Raw genomic sequence first — 16,617 nt, forward strand, 5'->3', positions numbered from 1 at the left:
CCAAACATTATTTGGACAGAACACATTATGGATTAAAACTATCTAGATAGTAGATTGTATTTTTTAGTAGCTTGAGCTTTATATTTGTTATTCTTAGTTGAATGATGACATATGCTTGGCATAAGGAAAATGAAGCAAATTTTCCTTCTAGAGTTTATAGTATTTGTCCTAGTTTTCTTTTTCTAAATTTTAAAAATTAGAAGACTTAAGGCGCATGCCTTGCCTCAAAAGAGGGTTGAAGACTTCTACACATAAGAGGGTTGAACGCAGCGCCTTGCCTCAAACCTTCGCCTTTAAAATAGCTAGCTGAAAGTACCCCCAGGTGAGAAACTATAAGAACAAAGATCTCGAGGCTCACAACGGGCTAGCCGACAAGACTTATTTTACTTGTAGCCTTATCAATCGCCAACATACCACTTTCTTGAATTCGTACACATTGTGAAAAATATAGTATCCTCAAAACCAAGATGTATAGCTTCATACTTTATTCCTTGACAACAATCCAATCCAATTCTTTACAAAGTAAAAAAAGTAGGTCAATGCACTAGACCATCTCCAAGAAAAGGTTTGCACAGCAAGTGAGGGTTGTGACTCATAATCTTCTAAACATTAATTCACAAATAAGAAAATAAGTCAAAGCCTGCTAATACGTAAAAGGTTGTACTGTAGACATTGAGGTCCAATCCTCTGAAGGATGCACCTAAATTTTCCAGAAGCTATCACTAGCATATAAAGTGGTTACATGCTATATGTGAGCTGTTAGATTTCAAGGAAAGACAATATCATCTGTCGAAAAGGATTAATGTGTCGAGTGTCGACACATATACGAGGTGTCCGACACGTACGCCCCTAAAATCTAGAAATGGAGACACCTTTGCACGTGTACTTACATATAAATTTACTGATTAGAATTAAGCAACTACATTACCATTAAAAAAAGAATTAAGCAACTATAAGTCTCAAAGAAACATGAGATAATCAAATAACAATGCATTCATCAAATCATTCGAAGAAAAAAAAGAAGACAATGAATCCATCAATCTAATCTTGCTATATTCAGTCTCCAATATGCATCGAGAAAGAGAGATAAATAGGATACAATAAATATAATATTGGAAGAGTAATTGTTTAGTGTTTTAGGTGTAGGGGGAGGAGGAAAACAACAAATGTTTGTTACAAAAAGAGTTAAAAGAAGAGTCATTGATAAAACTAGAGGTAAATACAATATTTGATAATAAATAGTATTTCACTTGACACATACAATAACGTCTCGAGTCTCGACACACCCACATTAAGTCTGAGAGTTCTAGCAGTACATTTACAAGTACCGAAAGCAGTGTTAACACGTGTATGATGAAAATTTAAAGCTAAACCATAAGAAAAACCCAAAATAGTCCAGAGTGACACGCAGTAGGAATTGGATAAGTTTTGTATCATGAAGAACTTCGGTATAAATTGACCAAATGTGATTCAAACAAGGAGGTGCGAAAGATAAAGAACTTACCTATATGTGGTTGAATGCCATATCCGAACAGTCCCATCCTCAGAACCTGTTATTATTATTGGCAGTTCAGGATGGAAACAAACTGCAGAAATATTGTGCGTATGGCCTTCTAGTGTCTGAACACAACTTTTCGTTTGGTAATCCCACACCTGTTTCCATGAAATTATCAAGAGAAAGCCGTCAAGATGATATAAAGAAACTCAGCATTGTTCAGGAGGAAAAATCAGGAGGTGCACCTTAGCGGTATGATCATCAGAACCAGTGATTAAATATGGTCGATCACCACCAGTAAAGTAGTCAACACAATTAACCCCTTTTAAATGGGCATCCAATGTAAAATTTGCCTCAGGAGATCCAAGATTCCAAATCTGTAATATTTCACGTGAGAGAATTACCAAATCTTCAAATTAAGAAGATAAAATATACATGCATAATGAAACAAAAACTGCAGCTAGCAACAAACTAATGTCAAACATTTGCAGCCACACCTTTATTGTGCGATCAAGGGAGGCACTCGCAAAAGTGTTGGTGTCTTTTGGGTTAAATGTGACTTGCATCACATAGTGTGAATGTCCCTCGAAAATCTGAGTACACATCCAACCCTTCTCCCAATCCCAAAGCTTGATAAGCATGTCATCAGATGATGACAAAACATATGGAAGAGTCGGATGGACAGCGACACACCTGATGTAATCTGTGTGTGCTTCGAACACTTTCACCTTATCCATTGTATTATAGTTGTAGACACGGATAAACATATCATCAGCTCCAGCCACAACCCACTGTTTGCGCGCTATAAATTTAGCAGATCGCACTACAGATTTAAGAAGTAAACTTTAGTATGAATTGGCAATCTTTAGAAGAACACAAGACAAACATAAATAATTGAATGACATACCTGGTAACTCAGTGACCTCGAAAGACTTTGCCATAGTCTGGAGTGATATCAACAAATTTTAAATTAGCAATATCCACATACTTTAGAAGCATAAAAAAACTAATTCAGCTGGTTCATCCATGTGAAGATGTGCATATGGTTGGGTGTTAAGAAACTGGTGTGAAGGAGCCATGAGGGATAGTGGAGAAACATGAACAATGCGCAGGCGAGATCTTACTAAATGTAAAATCATCTAAAAGTCTACAAATGCATCCATGTAGTGATGAAAAGGGAAATAATGGAAACCAAGTCTAAATGCTTACTATTCATTTTCAATAAGAAAGATTATTTTATTACATTTTTTGAACTGTACACAATAATCAAATATGCCAACATCTTTCAACCTAAGAACAGGGTATGTTTCAATACCATTCAAAAAAAAACATATATATATATATATATATATATATGCTTCAAGATAGTCAAAGATGTCAAAGATTTTTCATCCAAAACAAAAGATATGCTTCAGAGAGAGGGTGATCCTCAGAATCCCCCGGACAACATGGATCACTAGTGACCCTATTAGATCCCTTAAATCCGATATATTGTTATTTCATGAAACTAAATTTAAATGTATCACTTTGAAGGACGCCATGCAGTTGGAGATATGCTAAGCTGCCAGACTTCCAGTCGTGTAATGAATATGCTATATATCCAAAAAGAGAAGAACACCCGTCCGTAAGGAGCTAAAAAACATGCAAGAAATTTAAAAAAAAGGAGGAAAATGGAGGAACCCCAACAACTGGGGGAGGAGGGGTGTCGTCTAAGATAATCAAAGCCAGGAGAAGAACTCCCTCTCTCGCGAGCTCATTTGCCCGCTCATTGGTCAAACACCAAACATGAAAAAAAGCAGCCTCTAGCCTCGCTATACGCTTCATCACCTCATCAATAAGATCTAAGAACCTCCAAAACAATTTTTCTGAAACAACGCAACCACGGAATAACATTCTTGGAATCTTTCTTCGTGATCGACGACTCGAGCCTATAATCTAATCCCGGCACAAAGAGTCATAAACCCCGCCAAATTAGAATTAGGGCATGTTTGGCATGGCTTCTCATTCTCACCCAATTAAATGGGCGAGAACAGATCGATGAGAATCTTCGGAAGCAACTATTAGTCGCTCCAAAGAATGAGTTTTTAGTCTAACAAGAAGGAAAATTCTTAGAAACACGCTAGCGGATTAGATAACCGGTAGAGATTTTTTTAATACTTTTGCTTTTCTCGTTCTCCACGTTTAAAAAAGGGAGAATCCCATAAGAAATCGGTTGCCGAACACGACTTTAATAACCTCACCCAGATCCAAGAGGGGGACTCCAGCAACCCCAAGTGGTCATGAATTAAAAACCCCCACTCCAACAAGCTTAGGGTCCCGTCAAAGTTCAATTTAAAGGATCCCAACCAAAGGCAGCAATGCGGGGGGGCGGTTGGAAAAGGAAGTCCCAACTCGCATTTACAAGATACGAGAAGACGGGATAAACCCAAATGATCATCAGAAAAATAACAACGAAAAATACTCAAAAAAAATCCAACCTCTCAAATGCCCAAAAATACCTTAAGGCACCCAGAGACAATTCTCTCAATAAGATCAATAGAGCCTTCTGCTCACCCTTCGATTTACTGGACACATCCTCTAAGATCTCATCTGCCCAAGTAATAACCGAAAAAAAAGAAAGAACAGCAGACGTAAAAATATAACCGACGGTTTAGACGCTCTGAAAACCCTAAAATCTTTTAGGCATCCTATGAGACGGCTGACTCCAAAAAAGAGTCTTTTTCTGCGAAAATTTTTGTAAGTGTTAGAGAGGTTTCAGTGGCGAGTCTAACCTCTCTGCTGGGACCTTCGATTCGCTTTGTTTTCTTTCTGCAACTTTTGTATGAAAAAACAGATCTATAAAAGAACCGAACAGATAAACCCCATCCGGCAGATCTGAATTCATATAGGCTTAATTTTCGAAGGCAAACTTGGGTGAAAGCGCACATTTCTATAGAAAGCGCTTCCTCCATAGGTCCTTCGGAGATTCAATAGAAACAGTTAACTAAGAAAACATAAAGAGACGGAAAAGATTTTACGATGCTCAGGGAATACGAACCATTCATACAATTTCATCCCGCAATCCATGGATTTCTTTCCTCTTCATCGCATCACGTTAGAATACTAAAAAGCTCAAAAAAAATAATAACAAAAACAAAGAAAAGAAAAGAGAAAGATAGGCAATGGTTTGTATTAATACTGGTGGAGTAAAAAAATTTCCAAACCCTAAAACTCCAAGAAAATGGCGAGAGAGAACCAGGCGGCTGCCAGAAACCCTAATCCGATAGTGAAGGAACGTTAACTTCTCCATCCTATGCTTATATATAGAGGAATTCCCAAGTAGGGCGTGACTTCAGTTCATTAACATAACACAATGACGCCCAGTTGTATAATGGGGCCACATTTGGTTGATCGAGACCGTTTATCTAACATATACTTATGCTGGATCTCTAATGTCCCAAATAACCCGTCAGTAGGACAATCCAAATATCCAATTCAATGTAATTTTATCCCAATCATAGTTAGCAAAATGTGATTCAGCAAAAAAATAGGATGGTAAAAATTTGAGTTTAATAAGGAACTGTGTAAAAAAACATAGTAAAAAAAATGGAAACACAAGAAAATGAGTTTAGAATCTTGTCATTTACAAAATATGGTGGAGGTAAAAATGGAAGGTTGGCCAAGGAAGTACCAACTCGCATTTCAAGATACGACCCAAAGGATCAGCCAAAAAAGAACAACGAAAAATACCCAAAAAAACTCCAACCTCTCAAATGCCCAAACATATCTTAAGGCACCCAAAGACAATTCTCACAATAAGATCAATAGAGCCTTCTGCCCACCGAACACTTTGAATATAATAAAATAAAACCCAACAGATTCAAAGCTTCGATTTACTGGACACATCCTCTAAGATCTTATTTGTCAGAGAAATAACCGGAAAAAAAAAAACAGAACAGCAGACGTAAAAATATAACCGACGGTTTAGACGCTCTGAAAATCCTAAAATCTTTCAGGCCTCCTACGTGACGGCTGACTCCAAAAAAGAATCTTTTTCTGCGAAGGTTTTTGTTATTGTTAGAGAGGTTTCACGGGCGTCTAACCTCTCTGCTGGGACCTTCGCTTCACTTTGTTTTCTTTCACTGCAATTTCTGTATGAAAAAACAGATCTATAAAAGAACCGAACAGATAAACCCCATCCGGCAGATCTGAATTCATATAGGCTTAATTTTCGAAAGCAAACTTGGGCGAAAGCGCACATTTCTATAGAAAGCGCTTCCTCCATAGGTCCTTCGGAGATTCAATAGAAACATTTAACTAAGAAAACATAAAGAGACGGAAAAGATTTTACGATGCTCAGGGAATACGAACCATTCATACAATTTCATCCCGCAATCCATGGATTTCTTTCAACTTCATCGCATCACGTTAGAATACTAAAAAGCTCAAAAAAATAAAAACAAAAACAAAGAAAAGAAAAGAGAAATATAGGAAATGGTTTGTATTTTTCCGGGCGGAGTAAAAATTTTCGAAACCCTAAAACTTCAGGAAGATGGCGAGAGAACCAGGCGGCTCCCACAAACCCTAATCCGATAGTGAAGGAACGTTAACTTCTCCAAGCGTTGCTTATATATAGAGGAATTCCCAAGCAAGGCGTGACTTCAGTTCATTATCATAACACAATGACGCCCAGTTGTATAATAGGGTACCATTTGGTTGATCGGGACCGTTTATCTAACATCCACTTATGTTGGATCTCTAATGTCCCAAATAAGACGTCAGTAGGACAATCCAAATATCCAATTCAATGTAATTTTATCCCAATCATAGTTAGCAAAATGTGATTCAGCAAAAAAACAGGACGGCAAAAATTCCAGTTTAATACTATACTGTTTAAAAAAAACGTAGTAAAAAAAAAGGAAACACAAGAAAATGAGTTTAGAATCTTGTCATTTAAAAAATATCGTGGGGGAAAAATTGGAAAGTTGGCAAAGCAAGTCCCAACTCGCATTTACAAGATACGAGAAGACGGGATAAACCCAAAGGATCAACCAAAAAAGAACGACGAAAACTACACAAAAAAACTCCAACCTCTCAAATGCCCAAAACTATCTTAAGGCACCCAAAGACAATTCTCACAATAAGATCAATAGAGCCGTCTGCCCACCGAACACTTTGAATTTAATAAAACCCAGCAGATTCAAAGCTTCGATTTACTGGACACATCCTCTAAGATCTTATTTGTCAGAGAAATAACCGGAAAAAAAAAAAACAGAACAGCAGACGTAAAAATATAACCGACGGTTTAGACGCTCTGAAAATCCTAAAATCTTTCAGGCCTCCTACGTGACGGCTGACTCCAAAAAAGAGTCTTTTTCTGCGAAGGTTTTTGTTAGTGTTAGAGAGGTTTCACGGGCGAGTCTAACCTCTCTGCTGGGACCTTCGCTTCACTTTGTTTTCATTCACTACAATTTCTGTATGAAAAAACAGATCTATAAGAGAACCGAACAGATAAACCCCATCCGGCAGATCTGAATTCATATAGGCTTAATTTTCGAAAGCAAACTTGGGCGAAAGCGCACATTTCTATAGAAAGCGCTTCCTCCATAGGTCCTTCGGAGATTCAATAGAAACATTTAACTAAGAAAACATAAAGAGACGGAAAAGATTTTACGATGCTCAGGGAATACGAACCATTCATACAATTTCATCCCGCAATCCATGGATTTCTTTCATCTTCATCGCATCACGTTAGAATACTAAAAAGCTCAAAAAAATAAAAACAAAAACAAAGAAAAGAAAAGAGAAATATAGGAAATGGTTTGTATTTTTCCGGGCGGAGTAAAAATTTTCGAAACCCTAAAACTCCAGGAAGATGGCGAGAGAACCAGGCGGCTCCCACAAACCCTAATCCGATAGTGAAGGAACGTTAACTTCTCCAAGCGTTGCTTATATATAGAGGAATTCCCAAGCAAGGCGTGACTTCAGTTCATTATCATAACACAATGACGCCCAGTTGTATAATAGGGTACCATTTGGTTGATCGGGACCGTTTATCTAACATCCACTTATGCTGGATCTCTAATGTCCCAAATAACACGTCAGTAGGACAATCCAAATATCCAATTCAATGTAATTTTATCCCAATCATAGTTAGCAAAATGTGATTCAGCAAAAAAACAGGACGGCAAAAATTCCAGTTTAATACTATACTGTTTAAAAAAAACGTAGTAAAAAAAAAGGAAACACAAGAAAATGAGTTTAGAATCTTGTCATTTAAAAAATATCGTGGGGGTAAAATTGGAAAGTTGGCAAAGCAAGTCCCAACTCGCATTTACAAGATACGAGAAGACGGGATAAACCCAAAGGATCAACCAAAAAAGAACGACGAAAACTACACAAAAAAACTCCAACCTCTCAAATGCCCAAAACTATCTTAAGGCACCCAAAGACAATTCTCACAATAAGATCAATAGAGCCTTCTGCCCACCGAACACTTTGAATTTAATAAAACCCAGTAGATTCAAAGCTTCGATTTACTGGACACATCCTCTAAGATCTTATTTGTCAGAGAAATAACCGGAAAAAAAAAAAAAAACAGAACAGCAGACGTAAAAATATAACCGACGGTTTAGACGCTCTGAAAATCCTAAAATCTTTCAGGCCTCCTACGTCACGGCTGACTCCAAAAAAGAGTCCTTTTCTGCGAAGGTTTTTGTTAGTGTTAGAGAGGTTTCACTGGCGAGTCTAACCTCTCTGCTGGGACCTTCGCTTCGCTTTGTTTTCTTTCACTGCAATTTTTGTATGAAAAAACAGATCTATAAAACAACCGAACAGATAAACCCCATCCGGCAGATCTGAATTCATATAGGCTTAAATTTTCGAAGGCAAACTTGGGGAAAGCGCACATTTCTATAGAAAGCGCACATTTCTATAGAAAGCGCTTCCTCCATAGGTCCTTCGGAGATTCAATAGAAACATTTAACTAAGAAAACATAAAGAGACGGAAAAGATTTTACGATGCTCAGGGAATACAAACCATTCATACAATTTCATCCCGCAATCCATGGATTTCTTTCACCTTCATCGCATCACGTTAAAATACTAAAGAGCTCAAAAAAAATAAAAAGAAAAACAAAGAAAAGAAAAGAGAAAGATAGGCAATGGTTAGTATTTTCCCGGCCGGAGTAAAAATTTCCCAAACCCTAAAACTCCAGGAAGATGGCGAGAGAGAACCAGGCGGCTGCCAGAAGCCCTAATCCGATAGTGAAGGAACGTTAACTTCTCCATGCGTTGCTTATATATAGAGGAATTCCCAACCAAGGCGTGACTTCAGTTCATTATCATAACACAATGACGCCCAGTTGTATAATGGGGGACCATTTGGTTGATCAGGACCGTTTATCTAACATAAACTTATTCTGGATCTCTAATGTCCCAAATAACACGTCAGTAGGACAATCCAAAAATCCAATTCAATGTAATTTATCCCAATCATAGTTAGCAAAATGTGATTCAGCAAAAAAACAGGATGGCAAAAATTCCAGTTTAATACTGTACTGTTTAAAAAAAACGTAATCAAAAAGAAGAAAACACAAGCAAATGAGTTTAGAATCTTGTCATTTACAAAATATGGTGGGGGTGGGGGTAAAATTGGAAGGTTGGCAAAGGAAGTCCCAACTTACATTTACAAGGTACGAGAAGACGGGATAAACCCAAAGGATCAGCCAAAAAAGAACAACGAAAAATACCCAAAAAAACTCCAACCTCTCAAATGCCCAAAAATATCTTAAGGCACCCAAAGACAATTCTCGTAATAAGATAAATAGAGCCTTCTGCCCACCGAACACTCTGAATATAATAAAACCCAACAGATTCAAAGCTTCGATTTACAGGACACATCCTCTAAGATCTCATCTGTCCGAGTAATAACCGGAAAAAAAAAAGAACAACAAACGTAAAAATGTAACCGACGGTTTAGACGCTCTGAAAATCCTAAAATCTTTCAGGCATCCTACGAAACGGCTGACTCCAAAAAAGTCTTTTTCTGCGAAGGTTTTTGTAAGTGTTAGAGAAGTTTCACTGGCGAGTCTAACCTCTCTGCTGGGACCTTCGCTTCGCTTTGATTTCTTTCACTACAATTTTTGTATGAAAAAACAGATCTATAAAAGAACCGAACAGATAAACCCCATCCGGCAGATCTGAATTCATATAGGCTTAATTTTCGAAGGCAAACTTGGGTGAAAGCGCACATTTCTATAGAAAACACTTCCTCCATAGGTCCTTCGAAGATTCAATAGAAACAGTTAACTAAGAAAACATAAAGAGACGGAAAAGATTTTACGATGCTCAGGGAATACGAACCATTCATACAATTTCATCCCGCAATCCATGGATTTCTTTCATCTTCATCGCATCACGTTAGAATACTAAAAAGCTCAAAAAAAATAATAACAAAAACAAAGAAAAGAAAAGAGAAAGATAGGCAATGGTTTGTATTAATACGGGTGGAGTAAAAAAATTTCCAAACCCTAAAACTCCAAGAAAATGGCGAGAGAGAACCAGGCGGCTGCCAGAAACCCTAATCCGATAGTGAAGGAACGTTAACTTCTCCTTGCTTTGCTTATATATAGAGGAATTCCCAAGTAGGGCGTGACTTCAGTACACTATCATAACACAATGACGCCCAGTTGTATAATTGGGGGACCATTTGGTTGATCGGGACCGTTTATCTAACATACACTTGTGCTGGATCTCTAATGTCCCAAATAACACGTCAGTAGACAATCCAAATATCCAATTCAATGTAATTTATCCCAATCATAGTTAGCAAAATGTGATTCAGCAAATAAACAGGACGGCAAAAATTCCAGTTTAATACTATACTGTTTAAAAAACACGTAATCAAAAAGAAGAAAACACAAGCAAATGAGTTTAGAATCTAGTCATTTACAAAATATGGTGGGGGTAAAATTGGAAGGTTGGCCAAGGAAGTCCCAACTTGCATTTACAAGGTACGAGAAGACGGGATAAACCCAAAGGATCAGCCAAAAAAGAATAACGAAAAATACCCAAAAAAACTCCAACCTCTCAAATGCCCAAAAATATCTTAAGGCACCCAAAGACAATTCTCGCAATAAGATCAATAGAGCCTTCTGCCCACCGAACAATCTGAATATAATAAAACCCAACAAATTCAAAGCTTCGATTTACTGGACACATCCTCTAAGAGCTCATCTGTCCGAGTAATAACCGGAAAAAAAAAAGAACAGCAAACGTAAAAATGTAACCGACGGTTTAGACGCTCTGAAAATCCTAAAATCTTTCAGGCATCCTACGAGACGGCTGACTCCAAAAAAGAGTCTTTTTCTACGAAGGTTTTTGTAAGTGTTAGAGAGGTTTCACTGGCGAGTCTAACCTCTCTGCTGGGACCTTCGCTTCGCTTTGTTCTCTTTCACTACAATTTTTGTATAAAAAAACAGATCTATAAAAGAACCGAACAGATAAACCCCATCCGGCAGATCTGAATTCATATAGGCTTAATTTTCGAAGGCAAACTTGGGTGAAAGCGCACATTTCTATAGAAAGCACTTCCTCCATAGGTCCTTCGAAGATTCAATAGAAACAGTTAACTAAGAAAACATAAAGAGACGGAAAAGATTTTACGATGCTCAAGGAATACGAACCATTCATACAATTTCATCCCGCAATCCATGGATTTCTTTCATCTTCATCGCATCACGTTAGAATACTAAAAAGCTCAAAAAAAATAATAACAAAAACCAAGAAAAGAAAAGAGAAAGATAGGCAATGGTTTGTATTAATACGGGTGGAGTAAAAAAATTTCCAAACCCTAAAACTCCAAGAAAATGGCGAGAGAGTACCAGGCGGCTGCCAGAAACCCTAATCCGATAGTGAAGGAACGTTAACTTCTCCTTGCTTTGCTTATATATAGAGGAATTCCCAAGTAGGGCGTGACTTCAGTACACTATCATAACACAATGACGCCCAGTTGTATAATTGGGGGACCATTTGGTTGATCGGGACCGTTTATCTAACATACACTTGTGCTGGATCTCTAATGTCCCAAATAACACGTCAGTAGACAATCCAAATATCCAATTCAATGTAATTTATCCCAATCATAGTTAGCAAAATGTGATTCAGCAAATAAACAGGACGGCAAAAATTCCAGTTTAATACTATACTGTTTAAAAAACACGTAATCAAAAAGAAGAAAACACAAGCAAATGAGTTTAGAATCTAGTCATTTACAAAATATGGTGGGGGTAAAATTGGAAGGTTGGCCAAGGAAGTCCCAACTTGCATTTACAAGGTACGAGAAGACGGGATAAACCCAAAGGATCAGCCAAAAAAGAATAACGAAAAATACCCAAAAAAACTCCAACCTCTCAAATGCCCAAAAATATCTTAAGGCACCCAAAGACAATTCTCGCAATAAGATCAATAGAGCCTTCTGCCCACCGAACAATCTGAATATAATAAAACCCAACAAATTCAAAGCTTCGATTTACTGGACACATCCTCTAAGAGCTCATCTGTCCGAGTAATAACCGGAAAAAAAAAAAGAACAGCAAACGTAAAAATGTAACCGACGGTTTAGACGCTCTGAAAATCCTAAAATCTTTCAGGCATCCTACGAGACGGCTGACTCCAAAAAAGAGTCTTTTTCTGCGAAGGTTTTTGTAAGTGTTAGAGAGGTTTCACTGGCGAGTCTAACCTCTCTGCTGGGACCTTCGCTTCGCTTTGTTTTCTTTCACTACAATTTTTGTATAAAAAAACAGATCTATAAAAGAACCGAACAGATAAACCCCATCCGGCAGATCTGAATTCATATAGGCTTAATTTTCGAAGGCAAACTTGGGTGAAAGCGCACATTTCTATAGAAAGCACTTCCTCCATAGGTCCTTCGAAGATTCAATAGAAACAGTTAACTAGGAAAACATAAAGAGACGGAAAAGATTTTACGATGCTCAGGGAATACGAACCATTCATACAATTTCATCCCGCAATCCATGGATTTCTTTCATCTTCATCGCATCACGTTAGAATACTAAAAAGCTCAAAAAAAATGATAACAAAAACCAAGAAAAGAAAAGAGAAAGATAGGCAATGGTTTGTATTAATACGGGTGGAGTAAAAAAATTTCCAAACCCTAAAACTCCAAGAAAATGGCGAGAGAGAACCAAGCGGCTGCCAGAAACCCTAATCCGATAGTGAAGGAACGTTAACTTCTCCTTGCTTTGCTTATATATAGAGGAATTCCCAAGTAGGGCGTGACTTCAGTACACTATCATAACACAATGACGCCCAGTTGTATAATTGGGGGACCATTTGGTTGATCGGGACCGTTTATCTAACATACACTTGTGCTGGATCTCTAATGTCCCAAATAACACGTCAGTAGACAATCCAAATATCCAATTCAATGTAATTTATCCCAATCATAGTTAGCAAAATGTGATTCAGCAAATAAACAGGACGGCAAAAATTCCAGTTTAATACTATACTGTTTAAAAAACACGTAATCAAAAAGAAGAAAACACAAGCAAATGAGTTTAGAATCTTGTCATTTACAAAATATGGTGGGGGTAAAATTGGAAGGTTGGCCAAGGAAGTCCCAACTTGCATTTACAAGGTACGAGAAGACGGGATAAACCCAAAGGATCAGCCAAAAAAGAATAACGAAAAATACCCAAAAAAACTCCAACCTCTCAAATGCCCAAAAATATCTTAAGGCACCCAAAGACAATTCTCGCAATAAGATCAATAGAGCCTTCTGCCCACCGAACAATCTGAATATAATAAAACCCAACAAATTCAAAGCTTCGATTTACTGGACACATCCTCTAAGAGCTCATCTGTCCGAGTAATAACCGGAAAAAAAAAAGAACAGCATACGTAAAAATGTAACCGACGGTTTAGACGCTCTGAAAATCCTAAAATCTTTCAGGCATCCTACGAGACGGCTGACTCCAAAAAAGAGTCTTTTTCCGCGAAGGTTTTTGTAAGTGTTAGAGAGGTTTCACTGGCGAGTCTAACCTCTCTGCTGGGACCTTCGCTTCGCTTTGTTTTCTTTCACTACAATTTTTGTATAAAAAAACAGATCTATAAAAGAACCGAACAGATAAACCCCATCCGGCAGATCTGAATTCATATAGGCTTAATTTTCGAAGGCAAACTTGGGTGAAAGCGCACATTTCTATAGAAAGCACTTCCTCCATAGGTCCTTCGAAGATTCAATAGAAACATTTAACTAAGAAAACATAAAGAGACGGAAAAGATTTTACGATGCTCAGGGAATACGAACCATTCATACAATTTCATCCCGCAATCCATGGATTTCTTTCATCTTCATCGCATCACGTTAGAATACTAAAAAGCTCAAAAAAAATGATAACAAAAACCAAGAAAAGAAAAGAGAAAGATAGGCAATGGTTTGTATTAATACGGGTGGAGTAAAAAAATTTCCAAACCCTAAAACTCCAAGAAAATGGCGAGAGAGAACCAGGCGGCTGCCAGAAACCCTAATCCGATAGTGAAGGAACGTTAACTTCTCCTTGCTTTGCTTATATATAGAGGAATTCCCAAGTAGGGCGTGACTTCAGTACACTATCATAACACAATGACGCCCAGTTGTATAATTGGGGGACCATTTGGTTGATCGGGACCGTTTATCTAACATACACTTGTGCTGGATCTCTAATGTCCCAAATAACACGTCAGTAGACAATCCAAATATCCAATTCAATGTAATTTATCCCAATCATAGTTAGCAAAATGTGATTCAGCAAATAAACAGGACGGCAAAAATTCCAGTTTAATACTATACTGTTTAAAAAACACGTAATCAAAAAGAAGAAAACACAAGCAAATGAGTTTAGAATCTTGTCATTTACAAAATATGGTGGGGGTAAAATTGGAAGGTTGGCCAAGGAAGTCCCAACTTGCATTTACAAGGTACGAGAAGACGGGATAAACCCAAAGGATCAGCCAAAAAAGAATAACGAAAAATACCCAAAAAAACTCCAACCTCTCAAATGCCCAAAAATATCTTAAGGCACCCAAAGACAATTCTCGCAATAAGATCAATAGAGCCTTCTGCCCACCGAACAATCTGAATATAATAAAACCCAACAAATTCAAAGCTTCGATTTACTGGACACATCCTCTAAGATCTCATCTGTCCGAGTAATAACCGGAAAAAAAAAAAGAACAGCAAACGTAAAAATGTAACCGACGGTTTAGACGCTCTGAAAATCCTAAAATCTTTCAGGCATCCTACGAGACGGCTAACTCCAAAAAAGAGTCTTTTTCTACGAAGGTTTTTGTAAGTGTTAGAGAGGTTTCACTGGCGAGTATAACCTCTCTGCTGGGACCTTCGCTTCGCTTTGTTTTCTTTCACTACAATTTTTGTATGAAAAAACAGATCTATAAAAGAACCGAACAGATAAACCCCATCCGGCAGATCTGAATTCATATAGGCTTAATTTTCGAAGGCAAACTTGGGTGAAAGCGCACATTTCTATAGAAAGCGCTTCCTCCATAGGTCCTTCGGAGATTCAATAGAAACAGTTAACTAAGAAAACATAAAGAGACGGAAAAGATTTTACCATGCTCAGGGAATACGAACCATTCATACAATTTCATCCCGCAATCCATGGATTTCTTTCATCTTCATCGCATCACGTTAGAATACTAAAAAGCTCAAAAAAAATAATAACAAAAACAAAGAAAAGAAAAGAGAGAGATAGGCAATGGTTTGTATTAATAGGGGTGGAGTAAAAAAATTTCCAAACCCTAAAACTCCAGGAAAATGGCGAGAGAGAACCAGGCAGCTGCCAGAAACCCTAATCCGATAGTGAAGGAACGTTAACTTCTCCTTGCTTTGCTTATATATAGAGGAATTCCCAAGTAGGGCGTGACTTCAGTACACTATCATAACACAATGACGCCCAGTTGTATAATTGGGGGACCATTTGGTTGATCGGGACCGTTTATCTAACATACACTTCTGCTGGATCTCTAATGTCCCAAATAACACGTCAGTAGACAATCCAAATATCCAATTCAATGTAATTTATCCCAATCATAGTTAGCAAAATGTGATTCAGCAAAAAAACAGGACGGCAAAAATTCCAGTTTAATACTGTACTGTTTAAAAAAAACGTAATCAAAAAGAAGAAAACACAAGAAAATGAGTTTAGAATCTTGTCATTTACAAAATATGGTGGGGGTAAAATAGGAAAGTTGGCCAAGGAAGCCCCAACACGCATTTACAAGATACGAGAAGACAGGATAAACCCAAAGGATCAGCCGAAAAAGAATAGCTAAAAATACCCAAAAAAACTCCAACCTCTCAAATGCCCAAAAATACCTTAAGGCACCCGAAGACAATTCTCTCAATAAGATCAATAGAGCTTTCTACCCACTGAACACTTTGAATATAATAAAACCAAACAGATTCAAAGCTTCGATTTACAGGACACATCCTCTAAGATCTCATCTGTCCGAGTAATAACAGGAAAAAAAAGAACAGCATACGTAAAAATATAACCGACGATTTAGACGCTCTTAAAACCCTAAAATCTTTCAGGCATCCTACGAGACGGCCGACTCCAAAAAAGAGTATTTTTCTACGAAGGTTTTTGTTAGTGTTAGAGAGGTTTCACTGGCGAGTCTAACCTCTCTGCTGGGACCTTCACTTCGCTTTGTTTTCTTTCACTGCAATTTTTGTATGAGAAAACAGATATATAAAAGAACGAATTAGATAAACCCGATCAGGCAGATCTGAATTCATATAGGTTTAATTTTCGAAGGCAAACTTGGGCGAAAGCGCACATTTCCATAGAAAGCGCTTCCTCCATAGGTCCTTCGGAGATTTAATAGAAACATTTAACTAAGAAAACATAAAGAGACGGAAAAGATTTTACGATGCTCAGGGAATACGAACCATTCATACAATTTCATCCCGCAATCCATGGATTTCTTTCATATTCATCGCATCACGTTAGAATACTAAGAAGCTCAAAAAAAATAATAACAAAAACAAAGAAAAGAAAAGAGAAAGATAGGCAATGGTTTGTATTTTTCCGGGTGGAGTGAATTTTTCAAACCCTAAA

The 16,617-nt window shown here is 37.6% G+C and overlaps 1 protein-coding gene and 9 non-coding genes across 13 annotated transcripts in view; all 10 read right to left on the minus strand.

Moving 5' to 3' along the window:
• Positions 1 to 16,617, minus strand: part of LOC143847004 (coatomer subunit beta'-2-like) — a 40,010-nt gene that overhangs the window by 14,696 nt on the left and 8,697 nt on the right. For all 4 annotated transcript variants that reach the window (XR_013234899.1, XR_013234897.1, XR_013234898.1 and 1 more), the window contains exons 5-8: positions 2,403 to 2,439; positions 1,993 to 2,318; positions 1,741 to 1,872; positions 1,505 to 1,653 (exon numbers count right to left, since the gene is read on the minus strand). Coding sequence is in view for 1 of the 4 variants with exons in the window: in XM_077355655.1 (XP_077211770.1) it covers positions 1,505 to 1,653; positions 1,741 to 1,872; positions 1,993 to 2,318; positions 2,403 to 2,439 (644 nt within the window). In the remaining 3 variants the exon portion in view is untranslated. The remainder of the gene's footprint in view (positions 1 to 1,504; positions 1,654 to 1,740; positions 1,873 to 1,992; positions 2,319 to 2,402; positions 2,440 to 16,617) is intronic.
• LOC143847679 (small nucleolar RNA snoR145) lies at positions 5,441 to 5,599 on the minus strand. The gene has a single exon (XR_013235201.1). It is a non-coding gene; the product is annotated as a small nucleolar RNA snoR145 (small nucleolar RNA).
• LOC143847677 (small nucleolar RNA snoR145) lies at positions 6,762 to 6,922 on the minus strand. The gene has a single exon (XR_013235199.1). It is a non-coding gene; the product is annotated as a small nucleolar RNA snoR145 (small nucleolar RNA).
• Positions 8,088 to 8,248, minus strand: LOC143847678 (small nucleolar RNA snoR145). Its single transcript, XR_013235200.1, has one exon. It is a non-coding gene; the product is annotated as a small nucleolar RNA snoR145 (small nucleolar RNA).
• Positions 9,434 to 9,592, minus strand: LOC143847671 (small nucleolar RNA snoR145). Its single transcript, XR_013235193.1, has one exon. It is a non-coding gene; the product is annotated as a small nucleolar RNA snoR145 (small nucleolar RNA).
• On the minus strand, positions 10,754 to 10,914 carry LOC143847673 (small nucleolar RNA snoR145). The gene has a single exon (XR_013235195.1). It is a non-coding gene; the product is annotated as a small nucleolar RNA snoR145 (small nucleolar RNA).
• LOC143847672 (small nucleolar RNA snoR145) lies at positions 12,077 to 12,237 on the minus strand. Its single transcript, XR_013235194.1, has one exon. It is a non-coding gene; the product is annotated as a small nucleolar RNA snoR145 (small nucleolar RNA).
• Positions 13,399 to 13,559, minus strand: LOC143847674 (small nucleolar RNA snoR145). The gene has a single exon (XR_013235196.1). It is a non-coding gene; the product is annotated as a small nucleolar RNA snoR145 (small nucleolar RNA).
• LOC143847675 (small nucleolar RNA snoR145) lies at positions 14,722 to 14,882 on the minus strand. The gene has a single exon (XR_013235197.1). It is a non-coding gene; the product is annotated as a small nucleolar RNA snoR145 (small nucleolar RNA).
• On the minus strand, positions 16,042 to 16,202 carry LOC143847680 (small nucleolar RNA snoR145). Its single transcript, XR_013235202.1, has one exon. It is a non-coding gene; the product is annotated as a small nucleolar RNA snoR145 (small nucleolar RNA).

The sequence above is a fragment of the Tasmannia lanceolata genome, unplaced genomic scaffold (assembly GCF_043159265.1).
Source record: "Tasmannia lanceolata isolate RefF3 unplaced genomic scaffold, GAP_Taslan_0.1 ptg000015l, whole genome shotgun sequence".
Classification (NCBI taxonomy): Eukaryota; Viridiplantae; Streptophyta; class Magnoliopsida; order Canellales; family Winteraceae; genus Tasmannia; species Tasmannia lanceolata.